Consider the following 20,517-nt stretch of genomic DNA (forward strand, 5'->3'; position numbering starts at 1 on the left):
TAAGAATTGAGGGCCTTGTGCTGTCATTGCAAAAACATAGAAATAGACAGTCTCTGGTCCTAAAGTGTTCACAATTTAAGACAATGAGTAAAATGTACTAGTTAGGGGAACAATGAGACAATGTAATATTTTCAGTTTTGATGTTGATAATGTTTTCCTTTCTTTTTTCCCCTCTGATCCCGCTCCATAAGCCTATTAAATCCCCCCTTTTTGTTTATGTGCTAAACCTCAACAAGGGGATTAACCACAATGCATGTCCTGAAAGAAGTTGAAATGCAGAGAAAAATGTTCCCTTAGTGTTTGCAGCACCACCACTGATCTCTATGTCTAGCTTTGAGTTAGCTGAAAGAATGTCAGACAAAGACAATCCAGAGCCACGAATGCTGGGCCAAATGTATTTACTCTATACTGGTATAACTGAGATCAGAATATGGCCCTTTGTGCTTGACGTTGATGCAGATGTTTCTCCCGAGGGATCTGCACTTTTAGAAACAAAGAAAATGCTTCTGTGTATTGGTTTAAAACAATCCATCCTCTTTTTGGATTGAATGCAGTGCCCTTTTCTGATCACATTACCTTCCATAATACCGTACAGCTGCCATCTTACAGGGCTTGTCACGTGCTATGAGTCAGGGGAGATTCAGGTTCACAGGAGACCAGGAAAAGGAAAAAATAAGCAATGGACTCAAAGAAAAATATTTTTAGAAAATGAGTAGCTTAGTTTACATAACTACCCTTTGCTCGTTATAACAACTAGTTTTAGCCACATCAGCTTCTCTTACCAAATATAGTTTAAAGACGATATACCATCATAACAACAACAACAGACTTGCTGATGTTTTAAATAATGTGATTACTTCAAGGCCATCTTTATGGCTTCAAACACTCATTGTCTAAAAGAATCATCATTCATCAATTATTTCACTGGAGAGAAATGTATTTTTTCTTAGTGAAACTCTAAGCTCTATTGTCTTTATTTAAAAAACAAAACAAAAATCCTAAATCCATTTTCTCTCTCCCACTAAAAGCCCAGCTTGTATTAGTTGGCAAGATAATAAATTCATGAAGTCATGTATTCAGGCAGATTGTAAATTTAGCAGAAGCCAGAGCATTTGTATGTCACTGTATCCAAACAGAGATCTAAGTACAACTGGATGATTTAATATAATGGTCCAAAAGATATGGGTTGAGATTTGTAATGCTGAATAGGGGACTCAGTCACACATATCCCAGTGAAATTAATTAGTTGTGTGGCTAAATCCCTGAGCTGGTTTTGCAAATCTCAGCCCAAGTGCCAAATTAATTGCTGGTGTAACTTCCTTGCCTTCAGTGGAGTTACATTGCGGATGACAGATGCTCATGTTTCTTTTCCAAGAATAACTTGGCAGGAGACTTGAAAGTGAGTGAATGACAGTGATGGGAGAGAGTCTATCCTCACTTAAACTCTGCGCAACACAAATGACTTCAAATCAGTTGAATGTGGTGACACTGATTCCTTTTTGTGGGTGTTGTGTCTATGAAAGGAAAAGCAAATTCTAATCTGGTTTTTCCTTCCTGACAAGTCTGAAAGATGAAGCACTTCACAAGCAGTACAATGTTTTGAGGCGGCAGCACAAGTGTTCTTTGTGGCAGACCCCGATCTGTGGAACTCGCTGCTATTAGAGATCAGGCTGAGCCAGAGTCCTACAACCAGAAGCAGATTAGAGGTTTGTGGGGCCCTTGGCCACAGCAAGTGAGGGCCCTTCCCCACCCTTTCCACCTGCAGTCCCCCCTCCAGCACTTATTTAACTGGGAATTGGTCCTGCTTCGAGCAGGGGGTTGGACTAGATGACCTTCAGGGGTCCCTTCCAACCCTGATATTCTATGATTCTATGACTTCTAATGGGGAGCTGGGTCCGGGCGCAGGAGCTTGACTCGCTCTCCGGCAGGAGTGCCGGGTGGACTTGGGGGGGGAGGGGGAGAATGGGGCAAGCCCCCTCATCCAGCTCCCCATCAGGTGTTCTGAGCAGGATGCAGAGATGCCCATTTTTTCAGCCCCCCACGATTGGCCAAGGCCCCTGGGCATGGTCCCATTGGCCCAGTGGATAATACCATTGCCTACAACCTTCAAGAGGCATTACAAGAAGCATCTCTTTCTGCAGGCCTTTGGAACTGACCCCATAACATTATTGCTGAAAATAATCACCTAGATTTAATTTCTCATACGTGGCTTCAATCTGAAGAGAAGGGGAGCAGATGTTGGTCCCTTTTCTAGAAGGAACTGATGTTCTTCTAAATATATTCAATGGTGCCTGGTTAGATCCTCCAGTGATAGATGCCTTAGCAATGCTGGCACCAGTAAAATGTATCTGAAAATATTATTTTTTCAATCACAATTGCATTTTAGATCAGATCCTGTGGTTGGATTTTTCACAAAGGGCTGGATTATTTGATGGTTGGTTATCATACCTAAACAAACCTCACGGTTCAGGGCAAAGGTGACTCCTTTTATCTCTTTTATCATCATCATCAATGGATAAGTAGGTGAGTCACTGTCCTGTCCTTTCTGCCAAGAGTGCAGGTATCTTAAGATGTGGGTAGGGGAAACTTAAGACAACAGGAAGTCAGTCAGTCAATCCTCACAGTGTGAAGAGAGAGGTGGCTTGCGGGGAAGTGATGGAAGGCTGGGAAAGGGAGGTGGGAAATAGCCACTCAGATCCATTCACCGCCAGGCTCTGCATCTTCCAGCTCTCTCCCCACCTTCCCTTCTTGCATTCTGTTTCCTCCTGAGTGTATTACTATATTTTATTTCTACAGAATCTGAGGTCTCTATGGAGACAAATACAAGACAACTTACCCCACTTCCTGTCTCATCTGCAGAACTCATGTTGATCTTCTATTCTTCATCTTCCTTGTGCTCACCAACAGCTGTCTCTTTCCTTTCTCTGCAGCTAATGCTGACATCTCCACTCACTCTCTAGGTTTAAGGTCATAATGGTGACATTCAATTCTTCTGACCTTTTCTTGTGACTTTTGGCTCCTTCACCTGCACACCTTGGTTATCTTTGAAGTCCACTCCAGACAGCTGCTCTCTATCTTTTCCTTCAGAGTGGCTATTTCCCACCTCTCTTTCCCAGCCCCCACCCCATCACTCACCCCCAAGCCTCCTCTTCTCAGACTCTGCTGCTTGACTGACTGACTTCCTTTCTGTCACCTTAGTTTCCCATGCCCTCCTCCTAAGATACAATGTAAAATGAAGTAAGTGTAAACCTAATTTTTTTTAAATGGGAAAAAAGGTGAATAGATTCCCTAGACCCTCATCCTTCCTCTTTGTGAGCAACCCCAACTCAAGACACGGGCTCTCTCAAAAGTTGTTACAACACGGCAGCACATCACCACGTTGGCTGGTGATAGCTGATCCATTCCAGTGCAGAGATTTTGTAACAGTGAGCCAGGTATTAAACTCTAAACATTCTTTTTAGTGTAGGATTGCAAAAGTCAGACAGGTAAGAAACGTTTCCAACTCAACATAAGTCACACATGGGACTTTCCACTCTTTTTGGTGGTTTAATGTACAGCAATAATTATAGGTGACCTCAGCAAGAACTCCTATACTCAGTAGAATAAACAGAAGGGGAAGCAGTGCTTAGTGTTGTTACCCTGCTCTTCTCTCATTGCACAGTATTACACAGACCATTCCTCTTTGCCTGTTCTGGGGTTATACAAATAAGTGGTGAAATGCTCGCTGCTAGCCTATCTATGAGTATGCATCTGAGGAGTACTCACCAAGCATGTGTGCTGGTGCCCTCATAATTAAGGTTGCATCTAGGTTTTCCCTTTGGCAGAATTATGTGTTTAGTTTTCTATTTTAAAAAAGAAGTAACTATTGAGAAGGTCTTTCATAGAGCTGTTTGGAATATTAATTGTGAAATTAAGAGAGGTATTGAAATTTACCCCCTTTAGAGTTCACGGAGTTAAAATTATTTGGCCTGTTTCATGAAATTTTCTACATCAGCAAAACTTTCCTTGGCATATGGAATATATACCAATTTCTGAATAGCTGTGGAATCTTCATGGCAACATTTCACATTGTATTTTGAATTTTAGGCGGGATTGGTTGTGATGGACTACATACTATTAGTTCTGGATTCATGATTGAGTGAGAGCCTACTCTTCTAGAAGGCTACAGGGTTAACAGAAACCATTTGAAAGCTTATCTCTGAAGGAGAGAATGTAGTTAGGATGCTTTCTGGATGCTTGTCAGGAAAACCCTGTCCATGTATTATTTCCCCACTCCAATATAAACTTTCTATAAAAAAACCCAAACAGTTCAAAGTCAAGGCTAAGGTCTTGCCTACAATTAAGAGTTTTGCCTCTTTAACTATGCCATAGTTAAGTGGCCAAAACCCCATAGTGCAACTGCAGTTATAGTGGTACAAAAGTGTTTATCATATCAGTATAGTTTAGCCCAGTGCAGGAAAGTGAAATAACTGATACCATTATAAAACACCTTATACTGATGTAACTGTGTCTGCACTAAGGCTTTTATTGGCATAATTATGCAAGTAAAAAAAAAATCACACCCTCTCTGATACAGTTATACCAGTAAAACTTGTTAAGTTTAGACCGGGCCTGAGAAATGAAGCAGTCAAATGTCAGGTATTTTGAGAAGTTAAGATTGAGCCTTAAATCTTAACTTCAGCCCTTGTGCCCACATTTTAAAATATTGTCTTTCTAGAGTTAAATTTGCATCATAAAACCCTATTTAACTCTGAAAACTTTTGGCCTGGAAAATTAGTTTGGCCTGAAAATTGCCATATCCACTCTAATCAACTTTGCCTTTAATTTTCTTTATACTTCTCAGAAATATTCTAAGAGCTGCTTTAAAAAAACAGATTATCCAAAAATTACCCGAATTTGAAACGGACTTTTGTCCAATGTTGTCATCTCCTTGAGGAATGTCTTATTAATATTACCTCTCCAAACTTATGTTTAGTTAAGTGTTCTTGAAAACTCATGGTCTGGCTATATTTGAAGAAAATAGGTTGTAATTAAGCAAAGTTATTAACTATATTTTTTCGATCAATATCTTTCTGAGTAGGATCAGAAATTGTGCATGTGTTGCCCTATATTGGTTGGTTGCAGCTTAGAAAAAACGTAAAAATTATCGCTTTGGCTAGCAGCCGGCAGAGCTTTTCCTCTAGTTGAAATGGAAGAGGCCTGTGTTTTTCAGAGCTAAAGCAATAGGATTCCTGTCCCAGCTCTGGAAACGTGTATTTCATTATGGAGAAAGGATTATGGTTATCTGTTGTTGGTAAATGGCCTAAAATTGTCACTTCTAGAACTGTGGATTCAAACCACGCTTTTGTTTCAAGTTAAATTTCTTGAATTACATCTATACTAGACTCAAACCATCTTAGATTTTTTAAAAAAGAAAGAGTCAAAATCAGGCATGATCATATAGTATATAAGCATTAAGATTTTGCTTCTAAAATTGACACTTACTGTGACTCATCTGATGCTCTAAAGTATTTATTGCAGGATGCACGTATAGAACTACGATTTCATTAATTGAATTTGTTTAACAAGTAGATGTGAAATGCTATAGCTGGATACACAAGCTGGCAAGTAGACAAGAGAAAAACACCCCAAGAGAAAAACCAAACTATATATCAGATTTATAGATTTGCTTAATGATATTTAAAAGACCTAAGCCAAGATTTTCAAAAGGGACTGGTTACTTTGAGTGCCTCAGGTTTTTCTGGATGCCCAACGTGAAATGCCTTGAAGGGGCCTGATTTTCAGAAGGTAGGTGTTTGGAACACTCAAAAGCATTTCAAGTGGGGAACCCAAAACAGCTAATCCCTTTTGAAAATCTTGGGTCCCCTGGTCACTACACTGGCAATATTCAGCAGCCAGGCCCTTCCTTGGTGTGTGTTTCTGAGAAGTTATAAGCTATTGGGAAAAAGAGAAATTTTAACTGGGGAGTGCCATCTCAACCTTATCAATAGCATTTTCACGGCAATATTATGTGATGGAGTACACACAAGAAGTTAAGCTCTGTATATTTTTCGCATAATTTTGAGGGCTTAAGTGGTGCATAGGCCTGGTGTTTTCCCTCTACACACAGATTAATTCTACTCACTTAGTGATAAATACAGGAAAGTAGTCTGCATTTAACTGAAATATCTCAACCTGCAATGAGACATAACTCAAGAATTGACACAGTGGGATAAATTTACTTGTACAAAGGTAATTACCAAAGACACCCAGGGACATAAACACAGTATTCAAAGTTCATCCGCTTAAGTGAGCATTTTCCCCATCCAAAACATCTGTGATGCCATGACAGTAGACCATTAAAAAAACATAATTAAAACTCCTCACTGCTAATTCAGCACTCTGAAGGAAAATATCTACAGAGGTGCAGGTGAAGCTTTGTTCATCGTCATGCCACATCCATGAAAGGTGTTTGATGTTTATATTGGTTGATTTCTATCCCTCTAAACTCAGAAGAATAGTATATCAGCTGCTGGCATTTAGTATTCAATCCTACGTACAGTGAATTAAATTATTCCTTGTGCAGATGGCCAGCACACAGAGTATGTACCACTTAAAGCCAAGAGAGGGATTTGATACTTTTCCTCTGTACAGGGTTGAATTTCACCCAGTGCAAGTTTTGCCTGGGTAACTCCTACTGGATCAAGTCCTTTATAAATTGCTCGTGACCTTGTCACTTGTGTTTCTTCTAATATATTACAGGTTAGCTTAAATGAATAATTTCCCATTATGAAATGAAAACTAAACATACTTTATTCTCCCAAATATATTCAACTGCATGAATGGGGGGGAAGAGGGGCATGGGGGGGGGAATAAAGATACCAAAAGCTCCATTTGCTATTACTCAAGAAATAGTTTGAAAACAAAATTCCAACACATAATTTTTACTGTACTACCGAACAAGGATTATAGCATACTGTAGCTTAAAAATGGAGGAAACAAATGGTTAAGGAGATGCAGAGCCTGTTGATCTATTTATAGATACACAGGTTCCAGTATTGGCACCCATCACTGCAATATCCTAGTGCCCCCCAAGAATAAAACACCAACAAAGTGCCCAATTTATCATCCTCCTGCATTTGTGCAAAAAAAAGTGTAAAATGCTATTGAATCAGAATGGTAGTTCTTTTTACAACTGCTCTTCACTGGCTACATCAGGAGCAGGGCAAAGGAGGACCAGGCCCAATATCTTTCTCTTTTCCTTTACTGGGAAGAGCCAGGCTTATGTTTAAAGCCAGACAGGATTGGTATTGAAAGTTACCATCTGATGGTTCTTCAGTAGCCTATGTGTAGTTGTTTATGAATCTCAGTCTTGTTGTCAATTGGTACTTTTGTTGGCAATCTCAGCAAAAAAGCTGGGCGCTGGAATAAGCTCTTGTTCTTATGGCCTGGTCCCAGAAGGATTGAGCCCATAGGCATGAGGGGAGCTTGCTTTGCCACTGCCTTTGCTTTAGATATTTTCTAAGTAAACCAAGGAATTCAGTTTCCAGGGCTGTCAATCAGGCATCTTTCAAAATTAGTAACCCCAAGGCTCAGCATTTCTATATGAGCCTACAGTCAAAAACCCTCCCCTCTGAAGTGAATGAGTCAGGGGGTTTTAAAATTTCATATGTGATGTTTTTGTCCCCCCAGCTCTCGTAGTGCGCTTCCTGACCAAACGGTTCATCTGGGAGTACGACCCCACTCTAGGTAGGTTATACTTTATTCTAAATACTTACAGAATGCTGCAGGTGTTGGCTTTGTAGAAGCAATGGAAAGGCATGCACTAAAGATTCCAAAACCTCATTCATCCTTTAAATATGATGTTAAAGCTTCTCTGAGGTAAATCCCTAGCTAGAATGAACAGCCAACTGATGTAGCACAATGAACAAGTATAAATACATTCAAACAAAGGCTGGATGTGGGGTTAAAACCTGCCCCCTATTGAAGTTAACGGGAATTTTGCCACTGATTTCTGTGGGGCTAGAATTTGACCCATGGAAATAAAGATGTTAGTTTTCTGCTTTGGAGTAACTGACCACTCTTTGTGGAAGGTAGAAGGGCTAGGGAAGAGTGTTCCAAGGGGCAAGGGAGGAATAATCCTGTGGACAGTCATTTCCTGTGTAAGCTGTGCAAATCACTTGGGACCATTGCAATGCACAGAACCCCTGCTGAAACACTGGAGGTACCTAAACTCACTCAGTGCCTACATTTTTGCAGTGAGTCAATGTTTCTGCCTCTGAGTAGGCACACTGCTGCCTCCCTGTGGGTGTCCAGACACCCATCTCCCACCTAAGCCCCTCAGCGATTTACAAACCAGGGGAAGACAGATGTCCAGCTTGAGGGGCTCTATCCGGTAGGCGTGATCAGAGGCTGCCTACTGGATCAGGTCCCCATAGGCGAGCTTACACAAAACCGTTGGGGGCAAGGGAGGGAGAGGATGACTTCCCTCATCACTTCTTGCCCAGTGGTGTGAGACCCCCCCCAGTTCAAGTCCCCCCGCCTAAGAGGGAAAAGAGATTTGAACAGGGATCTGCCACTTCTCAGTGTCCTAACCCTTGGGCTATGGGATATTCTGATGTGCAGATCCCTTCATCTCTCCTGTTGCACTGTGGATAAACAATGAAAGTCACTGGAGCAGAGGGGCTGGATCCTGGGTCTCCCACATCCTGGGTGAGTGCTCTAGCCACCAGGCAACAGAGTCATTCTCATGCTTGTGCTCTGTGTGTGTGTGTCCCAAATGACCACCCCACCCACTGGCTTCTTGCTAAAATGGCAGAGGCACCCTAACTCCCTGGCCGAGAATTGCAAGCAGAAATAGATGCCTTCCTGCAGCCTGGACTTGGGTGCTTATCTCTGGAGAGAGGTGCAGGGCTCGGCTTACACCACCTCTGATCAGCATCTCCCATTGGCTAGCATAGGGCAGCTCCCCACCTAGCTCCCTGCTGGCTTTTATGGATCACATTTGAAGGTGCCTAACTCACTGAGTGTCACACCATCTAAATCCCTTTGAACATTCAGCCCTTAGTCCCCAGTTTTAAAAGGGTGCCTCTCATTTTGGGAGTCTCCACTTTTGGGTGACCACCTTGAGACACCCAGGTCCTTATTACAGCTCTTGAGCACCCACAGCTCCCATTGACTTCAATCTCAGCTGTGTTGGTGTTTGACACTTCTCAAAATTGGGCCCAAAGTGTCTCAGATTTGGTCACCAAATAGCAAAGTACCCTAAATTACAGGCCTCCTTTGAAAATTTGGGGCCTGATTTTTCAGAAGTGCTAAGTAATTACATTATTGCATGCTCAGCCCCAGTGAAAATCAGGTCCTAGATGTCTGAAGCTGGGCACCCACAAAAGTAGAATCTATCTTCAGACCTGTACAACTAAGTGACTTGTGTTGGGTTACACAGGAAGTAAGTGGCCACAAGATCACCTGCCCTCCCATGATCCTTTGACATCTCCTTCCTTCCACAAAAGGTACTCAGCTTCTAGGGCTGCTACTCCTTTGATTTATTAAATTCTACATATTCATCTAATTTTGGAGAGAAGTATCTGATACAGCTGTTGTGAAGCTAAGCACTTTGAGATGGTCAGATGGAAGAGATTACAAATGCAAAAATTAACAAATGTCATCAATTGGACATTAATCAATGATAGGAGCCTCTGGTGGAAGCAGTTACTATATCTAGCCTTATCGTCATGGGCATCCTTTGGTGGCTTATAGCATCTAGGCATCTCTTTAGATAGTACATAGCTGGGTTTACTATGGCTTTTTACTGCGAGAGGTTTGTTTTGTTTGGTTTTGTTCTGTTCTTCTGAAGAATCAGATCAATCTGTTTCTCTGTTTAAAGCAACATAAACTGTGTCAGTGTGACATATTTACCCTACACTGAGAATAAGCATGTTTGTCAAGTGACTTTTCAAATGTAGAACTAAAACAGACGCATACCACACGGCTACTAAGCAACAAGAGATTTTGCCAGAAACACTGAGGCTGCAAGCGACAAAAAAGAAAAGAAAAGAAAAGAAAAAGAGTAATATTTACAGCTGATTTTTTATATCAGATCCAATGGGATCCATTAACTCTCCCATGCTAGAAGTTGGTTTTCCCTTGGCAATTCCCATTTCTACCAGGACTTGCATCAAAACTTCCAAGGCACAGGAAATTCACTAGGGTTCTATTTAAAGTGAATAAAACAGCATAAAATTCCTTGTCCTCCTGTAATTTCTGAAAGGGATAATACATTTTAGATGAAAAGGAATTTATGTGATTCAGTACCACTTTAAGCTTCAAGACAAAAACTAGAGACTTCATGTTACCTCTGTGTGCAGTGTATTATTATGTCTCCAGGATCTAAGTTAAATAATGTTCAGCTGCTACACACATGAAGAGGGAGCATGAAGGAGTAGCATGGCTTTGCTAAGGACCCTTGGTGCATGGAACTCCCATTTAAAGTGAGGGTCTTGCAGCACTAGTGTTGCTGCTCAGGATATTATTTCTATACATGTGCCCTGTGTGACAGCTTGGACAATTTCCTGGGCAAACCATATTGAATTAAGCTAAACCTTATTGAATTAAGTTTATGTATCATTGTGGGCCAGGGATTGTGTGTAATTTCATAAGGGAGGGGGACCACAACCCTCTAGGAACTAAGAACAGTTGGGAGTGGTTTGGCAAATTAACTCAGGTTGTAACATCTCCAGAGAGCTGCTACCACCACCTGGAAAGAGGCTCACATATACTGGTTCATATTGGAGTCTCCAGGCACAAACAAAGAAAGGACTTTTAGTTTAATAGCCTGAGTTAAAATTTACTCGTGACCTTTTTTCTGAACCAACAAATGTGCAAGGGTGTGTGTGTAATCTTTCCTGGAAGGGTTGGAAGGATTTGGCTCAGTCTGTGTTATTGTTCTGAGAAAAGGAGTTATGAACTCATAATCATGGGATAACCCCTTGGTGGGGATTGAAGCATGTTCAACAGCCAGAGTGAGCCCTTAGAGTGAAGGGTTGATCTCTGGTAAGTTTATTAGCATGCGTGTAGGCTTTTTTAATTTTTTTAACATATTTTCTCTTTAATGCTTTTACCTTAAGAATAAATGTGCTTGCTTAGAAAGAGCTGTGTGGCAACAGCTTTTGCAGTTACACTGTGGATGAAAGTGTGGATGCAATTACACTGTGGAGAAGAAAAGTAATGCAGGCCTGCTTAGGAAACTGGTCTTCACTGAGGAATTCTTAATGTAGGCAAGGAGCTCTCAGTCTTGAAATATCCCAGTTAAGAGGGAGAGAGACATGTGTCTCCATCCAAGAGAGGAGGCAGCTGGGGAGCCAGAAGCCTAAGAGTGTGTGCCCTTGCTGGACCATAGAAGGGGAATACAGGTGCAGTTGACCCTGCACAACTGTATCACCCTTAATATTTTATTTTTCCATTCTCAACGTACTAGGAATGACAATATCAGCAGAGCTCATTACCCAGAGAGTATTAACTATCTGCCAACTCTTGGCTGCCCTACATCTTTATTGCTTAGTTATCATTTTCTTGGTAGGTGTTTGCTATCTTTTTTTTAAAGGTACCAAGCCATTGAGGCTAATTGCTAGAGTCCTATGCGGATACAAAATTTTTATCCGCATCTGATTCTCAAACATGGTCTGCAGATATCTCTGCATATCTGCACATTTGCAGGGCTTTACTAATTCTTCACCTGCCTGGGTATATGAGGCATATCAATCTCTGTTTATAACAAATCAAAACATTGTGCTATATATGCACACCGAGGATACAGAAGGTACATAGAAAAAGAGATGCACCACTCCCATCAGCATAGGTAGTGTGTATACTGAAGCGCTACAGTCTAAGTATAGACATACACTACAATTTTTAAAGTAATCTATATATTATGTTTAAACTGATATCAGAAAGCTAATAATCTCAAACAATACTATCATTAATTCTAGTAGTCTGTCGTATCAAGAAAACTTAAATGGCAACATAATTAAAATGTAAGACTCAAGATTCTTTACCAGCATCCCCCGTCCTTCACATCCTCCATGAACATTTTTTTTCTTTTCTGATCACAGTCAAATAATACAGTGAAGTTAGAGAAATGCTACAGACAATGGAGTTTGTATTATTTACCAGTAAAATATCACTCCATGTTTTTTTAATATTACACTGGTAGATTCTTGCCCAAAATACAGCCTTTGGATAAACACTTTGCATTTCTATGCACTTTTCAGACATGGAACTTAAAAAGTTTACTGGTGAGGAACTGAAGAAGAGAGAGAAAGAGAGAAACTATGCAATTTGTCAAAAGCCACGCTGCAAGTCAGTGGCTCAGCTAAGAGAAGTATCCAGGAACCCTGCCTTCCTATCTCCTGCTCTTACTAAATGAGCCACAAACACTTATATCTGCCTTATATCACTTAATAGAACTTATATGCCTTAAACTGCCGAATATCACAATAATGAACGTTATTAGAGCGCACACATCTTTGAGTGTGCACATACACCCTCCCATCAAGGTGCTGTACATAAAGTCATATTAAATGATGTTGCTTTATATAGAGTATGATATCAAAAAACCCAGTTCAGCCATACCCTGGTTAACTGAAACCCCTATCAAATCAAGTGCAGTCATAGTGCCTAAAAGATCAGTATGTTCATTGCATTTCACCACCGGTCTTTCTAAAGTCTGTCTTTTGTGAACATTTTAATAGATTCCAAGGCCAGAAGGGACCATTGTGATCATCTCATCTGATCTCCTGCATAACACCGACCAATGGACTTCCCCAAAATAATTTCTAGATCAGGAATCGGCAACCTTTGGCATGCAGCCCATCAGGGAAATCTGCTGGTGGGCTGGGACAGTTTGTTTACCTGTAGCGTCAGCAGGTGTGGCCGATTGTAGCTCCCACTGGCCGTGGTTCACCGTTCCAGACCAATGGGGGCTGTGGGAAACAGCGTGGTCTGAGGGATGTGCTAGCCGCCGCTTCCCGCAGCCCCCATTGGCCTGAAACAGTGAACCGTGGCCAGTGGGAGCTGCGATCGGCCAAACTTGCGGACACTGCAGATAAACAAACCGTCCCAGCCTGCCAGCAGATTTCCCTGACAGGCCGCATGCCAAAGGTTGCTGATCTCTGTCCTAGATCACGTCTTTTAGAACAACATCCAACTTTGTTTAAAAATTGTCAGTGATGGAGAATCCACTGCGACCCTTGGTAAATTGTTCCAATAGTTAAGTACTCTCACTGCTCAAACTTTACTCCTTATTTCCAGTCTGAATTTATCTAGGTTCAACTTCCAGCCATTGGATCATGCTCTATCTTTCTCTGCTAAAGTGAAGATCCCATTATTAAATATTTGTTCTCTATGTAGGTATTTATCAACTGCAATCGGTTCATCCCTTAACCTTCTCATTCTTAAACTAAATAGATTAAACTCCTTGAGTCTATCACTGTAAGGCAGGTTTTCTAATCCTTAAATCATGGCTCTTCTCTGAACCCTCTCGAATTTCTCAACATCTTTCTTGAATGGTGGATGCCAGAACTAGACACTGTATTCCAGCAGCGGTTCCATCAGTGCCAAATAGAGGTAAAATAACCTCTCCATTCCTATTCAAGATTCCTCTGTTTATGCATCCAAGGATTGCATTAGCCCTTTTTGGCTACAGTGTTGCACTGGAGTTCATGTTCAGCTGATTATACACCCCTCTCCAAATCTTTTTCAGACACTCTGCTTCCCAGGATAGAGTCCCCAGTCATATAAGTATGGCCTACATTCTTTGTTCCTACATGTATACATATATTAAAACACATATTTTTTGCTTGCACCCAGCTTATCAAGCTCTCCAGATCACTCTGAATCAATGACTTGTCCTCTTCATTATTTACCACTCCCCCAATTAGTGTGTCATCTGCAAACTTTATCAATGATGATTTTATGTTTTCTTCTGGGTCAATAATACAAATGTTAAATAGCCAAAAACCAACCCCTGTGAACCCCATTAGAAACACATCCACTCAATGATGATTCCCCATTTACATTACATTTTTAGACCTGTTAGCTAGCTTTTAAGCCATTTAATTGGTTCCATGTATATTTTATATGTCTAGCTTTTTAAATTAAAATTTCATGCAGTACCAAATCAAATGCCTTACAGAAGTCTAAGTATATTACATCAACACTATTACCTTTATCAACCAAACATGCAATCTTATCAAAAAAAATATCAAGTTAGTTTGACAAGATCTATTTTCCATAAACCTATATTGACTGGCATTAATTATATTACTCTTCTTTAATTCTTTATGGAGCAAGTCCTGTATCAGCTGCTCCATTATCTTGCCTGGGATCAAAGTCAGACTGACAGGCATATAATTAACTTGAACATCCCATTTACCATTTTTAAATATTGGCACAACATTAGCTTTCTTCCAGTCCTCTGAAACTCCCCCAATGTTCCAAAACGTATGGAAAATCAACAGTAATGGTCTAAGTGAGTGCCTCAACCAGCTCTTTTAAAACTCTTAGATGCAAGTTATCCAGATCTGCTGATTTAAAAGTGTCTAACTTTAGTAGCTGTTGGATGAGGAAGTGCCCCACATCAGCTGGGTGCCTGAGGTGTTCTGACTGATTTAGTGCAGTGCCTTCCAGTTGGGAAACTGTGAAAATCTTTAGAGAGAGCAGCATTTGCTTCTCAATAGACCAATACCCTCTCCTCACCCCACTGCCAATCTGGGAGGAATCTAGCAGTGACATTAGACTTTCCTAGTCCTTGCACTCAGGAATTATAAGCAGTTGGATTCTGGTTGGCTCCTAAGCAAGGATGTAAGGGGAACAATCTTCTCCACTTTGGCTTGTGCTTAATGCTGTGCTGGAATGGGGCCTTATGCTGGGTCAGCTGCAATATGCTTCGTTGGTGTCCTCTGTGAATTTTATTAAGGATGCTACTCATTCCTTCTGGATCAACAATGTTAAATAGGATGGGACCCTACACCATTCCCTTTGGAACCATGGTATGCACCTCTCCTAGACTTAATTTTCCCATTTTCAAAGAAAAATTAACTTGACCTCATACAAATTTAAGATATCTTCTGTTGCCTCCCACTGTGCTCCTCTGCAATGGGAATTTATATAAAATGTATTATGGAAATGAGCTGTGAAAACATTCCTTGTTTCTCTGAAGTATCCATAACGAAGCAGATGGGCATGGCCTAGAACTTTTTAAATCCATGACACTGGCCTTTAAAAAGCATGGCAGACTCAAAAGCAAGAGGCCACAATGAAGAACAGCAGAGGAAGAAGCTTGGAACAACATGGGAATCATTTATTTAATATGTTTTATGTTTTCTTTAATATCGGCCTCAAGATGTAGCATTCTTGATGGCAGTGATCAAATACAGCCTGTTTTATAGCAGCCTTTACATATATACAGTATCCCAAAACACTTCACAGAATTAAACAAATGGAAGACAACCGGAAGTAGTATATTGGGCACTAGCTATGCCTACAGCAGTTATGATTGCAAAATACTGTACCCTATTCACACTTGCTCATTTTCTGAAACATTCGCCGGATGGACTGAAATGTCCCATGCTTGCTCTATGCCTCAAAGTGATGAAAAAATAATCAATTGTGAGCAAAGGCTCTTTGGCTAGTTTTCATTTAGAGGAGGGAAGTGCACACCTGCTCTCGAATGACGCTTTAAAAAAAGGTGTAACTACAGCACGAATGGCTTATTTAACTTGAAGCTTGTCGTGGACATAACTCGCACTGAGGACCAGTACCTCTGCTTGGGTTTGGGTGGGGGAGAATTAAAAAGGAAAAGTTAAAAATTTGAAAAATTCTGAGGCTAGTCAGTACTGACACAGCAAAATCATTTAACATAGCCTAGCGAATCCTGCGCTCTTTCTGATATCGTTGCTTATCTCTCTGCCTGGCCTTAGCAAGATGTTGGTCGGGGCAGAGGCTTCTGCTCAGACAGTTGGCATGAAGGGGGTTGTAAAATTCAGCCTTAATTCAGCCCATATTTTCTAGACCCACATTTCTGGGGGTTTTTTGTGTAGCTTAATATTGCTGTGGGTGTTGTAAACTTTGTACTGAGAGACAAGCATATCGGACATAGTACATTACCTGTTGAAGCCTTAAGTGTTGTATTTCCTGACTTTTTTGGGTTAAAAATTTTAAGTGATTTAAGAACTTAAATCACATTTTCAAAAATGACTTAGGAGCCAAAGAGCCTAAATCACTATTATCCAGGTTTTTAAAGCTATTTAGGCATTGCAACAGTAAGAACCACAATGCTTAACTGATTTAGGAGTCTAAATTCTATTGACAGTCAATGGGATTTAGACTTAGCGATAATATCTTTTGAAAATGAAATTTAGGCTCCTAAATCAGTTAGGCATTGTGACACTGAGCATAGCAATGCCGAAATAGGTTTAAAAATCTGGGCCTAAGGTCCTGTCTATAAAAACACTTAGTTCACAACTAGTTGCGGTGTAATCTATCACACACTAGCCTGCCATGCACTAAGCATCCATGTTGACCCAGCTGCCCCCCCACTAAAATTCCCCAGTGTCCTTTAACGTACTCCCATTTCAAAGTGGGGTAGATCAAAGTGCGCTAGGGAACTTCTAGAGTTCAGCGGCTAAGGTCCACACTGACACTTAGTTCGCAGCAAGGTGAGGTGTAAATCTGCCCCACACTAGCCTGCAGTGCCCTAAGTTTTTATATAGGCAAGCTGTTAGTTGCTTTTGGAAATTTTATCCTTTGGGGTTTTTGAGTGTGTAAGTTTAACATAGCGTGAATGGAAAGCCCCATGCATATTTATGGCTCTACATATATGACAATAAAAAAAAAGAGGGGAAGGAATGCATTCACCATTAAAAAAAAACAAAAAACTGTTTTATAAACACATAGGGCCAGATCCTCCACTGGGGTGAACAGACATTAGCTCCACTCCAGTAAAATAAAAGCATGTCATAAGGGCAATAAGAGATAGAGTAGGCAATTATGAGTCACAGGCAAGGAAGAAAAATATTTTTAGATGAGGTTTGACAAAAGATGTGGAGGTGGGGAAGAGTCACATAGAGAGAGAGAGACAGACAGACAGACAGACAAAGTCACGCCCTAGACGGTAAGTGCTAAAGAGATGTCCCTGGTCCCAGTAGTGGTAAGATTGAAAAGGGCTGAGAGGAAGCAAGTGAGTAGATGCAGAGAGCAGCGAAGAGAGACAAAATTTACTCACGCAGCTGGAGCAAATCCATGGAAAACAATACGAGACAACACTAGGTTTGTGTGGAACAGAGATAAACTGGGTGTGCCGTGATTCATAGTTCTCAAATCAGACGGAGACGAATTCTGCAGGAATATACGCCATGCAATGCCTGCGACCTCTATGGAGTTTCATGGGGGTAACAGAGGAGATTTTGGCTTGTTACTTTATGACAAGTAATTATGGCAAGCACTAGTCTCCTATCCATATTTCTTCATCCAAGGGAAAATGAAGTTTTTAAATGATGGTTTGAAAGTTCAGTGCTATTAAGCAAGTAGAAGTTCACATGCTTGCATCTCATTTCACCTTATCTGCATCTCATTGGTCTACAGACTGGTCTGAAAATTTCACAGAACAGACTCGCTAGGTCTTCAGTGCTTCCAGGTTGCACGGGGGTGGAAGACACCATGAGCACAAACTTTCTCACACTATTTCTATATGTCACCTTCCAGTGAGGCTGTCTTTTTTTAACATTGAAACTAGAGATGGACATGAGCCAAAACTCTGGATGAGAAAGAATTTGGGCCCATCTGTACTCAAAACAGACCTGGCTACTATTCAAAGTTTGGGCATAAATTTCTGGAGGTGTTTATTTCATCCAAATTGGTTTGCCTATTCCTACAATAAACATGTTCCTAAAAGCATAAAGCAAAAACCTCCTTTCAGAGCTGTAAGACGACACTTTACCCCCATTTTCTGTTCTCCCCATATCCATGGAACTTGTACTGATCAAGACATTGGAGTCAAGAGACCAGATCAGCTGGTGTAAGTTAGTGTAGTTCCATTAAAGACAATTTATGCCAACTGAGGTTGTGGTCCAAGAGCTACAAAATGGATCTCAGAGGAAGAATTTTCCGCAAGAATTGAAATATGCTCTTCTGGAACAAATGTATTGACCAATTCAGTTTTATTCAGGACAAGAAAATGTGTTCATTCTTCAAGTAAATACAACCCAAATCTCCCTTGAATGTATTTATCAAAACCTCAGGCTTTGGAAGACATTCAGATTTGCAATCTGTGGATCATATACTTCAATATTTTCTCTATATAATTTTAATAGCATTGTTTTTTCATAATGACTTTTAATCCATTGTTCAGAAAAATACAGCGATTCTCAAATACTCTTATTAACAAGATAGAACAAATAAGCTCAGGGGAAGCTTTCAGTCTGCTTTTTGCTTCTCCTTGTAAAGGACTTTCTGCATCTGGGAATTTAGAAGTTGATTAGTTAATGGGGACTGAATAATTGTGCCAATATACTGTAGGCTAAAAAAAATAAACTGATTAACGTTGCTTCAGAAATGCTTCTGGGGCCCCTTGGTATGGTCTAAATATTTAAAGGATGAGCTTCAATTTTTCAGATGATGAATCTTGCAAGAGTTAAGTGTGTATTATTGAAGAAAAGTGCTGCAGAATGCACTATTATACAAAGTGAAGCCATCAGAGTAATGAGATCAACTGTAGGTCCAAAACAATATGGTCAGCAACCCTTTTCTTTAAATTACCAAAAATATTATATGAAGTGTAACACCCCAATAGTTAACCAGGACTTTCAAAGTTTATAATAAATTAGGACCAAGTGGTAAGTTTTACAGCTCCATTTCAGTATTTCTGATGTTGATTGGCTTACCACAGCTCTGACCATAGTAGCTGTGTGGCTCCTCTGGGGCCAGCAAAATCCTACTTTGATTCAAGCATTTATGGACAGAGAAACACAACTATAACATTTTCCTTCCACCTAGTTGGTGGTAGCCATAAAATTACAGTATGGAATTATTACCAGGTCATATTGTGCGTGGTAGAGGCAGAAAATCCAAGGCTCAGGAAGTTGCCCATGGTCACCTGAAAAGTCCATATCAGAACCATAATTAGAAGACAGCTCTCTTCTGTTATACCTATGCCTCATCAACTAGATCATGCCAACTCCAGTCAAAGCACTTTAACTTCTCTGTCACAGTCTCTCTATATGTACAGTACGGAGGAGTAAAGATACTGAACTACTGTAAAGCAACGTACTGTATGGTGTGAAGTACTACAGAAATGCGAAGTCAAGACCATTTAGTTTCAGAAAGGGAATACAACTCAAGACGTCATGGTTGGCAGCTCTGTGCTTTAATCCACTGGGCTTTTAGGAGGCTCCATCCCTTTAGTCAAAATTCATACTTGTCAATTTGAGACTAATAATGGCTATTTGCTTTTTCACAAGCATCCAGATAGTGCTAAAATATCATTAAAATGGCCCCAAAGCCACAAACCTTACTCAAACTCAGAAACAGATACATCTTTATCCAAAACTACCAACATTTCACACCTCTCTTACCCATAGCAATGCTACACATCCAAGATAAAACTCACCCCTGAGCAGAAGGCCAGAATAAGGTATATGCCCTACATAAATCCCACTTAAGTATTATTTTGAGGGTAACTGAACTTCTGGAGTGGACCCAGATGCAGAAGAGATGGAGATGGTGCCCTCATCTCCTCCACCTCTAATCCCCAGTATTAGCCTGATATTACCCAGGAAACTGTGAAGTTAATTTTTGTACCCATTTTTGTCCATTGTGACATTTTTGTAACAAACACCAGTAAGTTCCTAGAAAATTTTAAACAAAATAAAAACTGAAAACAAAGGAACTTGCCATTTGGCTTCCACCTGCCTGACTGACTGATGGAGGGACTGTCCCATTTGTCCATACTGGTGACAGCTGCACCACTTAAAGCAATTTGAGTGACAAGGGCAAGTTACTTTTTTGGTGGGGGAGAGGGTGTTTGGTGGGGGAAAATAATGTGAGAGTTTAAACACATTATTCTGGAGAGATGGCATCCCTCAGTAGGGAAAGGAAACATTCGTGGAACATAAAGCCTTTCAGAAGTTCTGGTTCAATAAATAAGCTTCCTTGAGCATATCCTCCCATTCCCATTGAAGAGATTTGCACCAAATAAAATGTAAATCTCTGACAATGAAAAGCGATCAGAATTGCTGGCTACAGTTTTACATCATGTGCATTTGACTTTTGATATAGACCATCTGTGAGTTGGCAACAGTAATAAATCTGAATGTTAGCACGGATCAACTAGGTCAAATGCTATCACACTTAAGTGTCATACTCATTAAGATAAAACAAGTGTCCTTGTCATTAATTATTTGATTAGTTGCCCATTTCCAGAACTTTAGAGGCAGCAAATGCAGCCTTATTTTCCTATAACATGGATAGTGTGTATGTTTAACT

General features: G+C 40.5%; 1 protein-coding gene across 3 annotated transcripts in view; it reads left to right on the forward strand.

Annotated features, from left to right (window-relative positions):
• Nucleotides 1–20,517, forward strand: part of RERG (RAS like estrogen regulated growth inhibitor) — a 138,156-nt gene that overhangs the window by 109,682 nt on the left and 7,957 nt on the right. For 2 of the 3 annotated variants that reach the window (XM_048827909.2, XM_048827918.2), the window contains exon 3: nucleotides 7,672–7,728. The exons of the other annotated variant lie outside the window; for it this stretch is intronic. In XM_048827909.2, the coding sequence (XP_048683866.1) occupies nucleotides 7,672–7,728 (57 nt within the window). The remainder of the gene's footprint in view (nucleotides 1–7,671; nucleotides 7,729–20,517) is intronic. 3 annotated transcript variants of the gene reach the window in all.

Source organism: Caretta caretta, chromosome 1 (genome assembly GCF_965140235.1).
Source record: "Caretta caretta isolate rCarCar2 chromosome 1, rCarCar1.hap1, whole genome shotgun sequence".
Taxonomy (NCBI): domain Eukaryota; kingdom Metazoa; phylum Chordata; order Testudines; family Cheloniidae; genus Caretta; species Caretta caretta.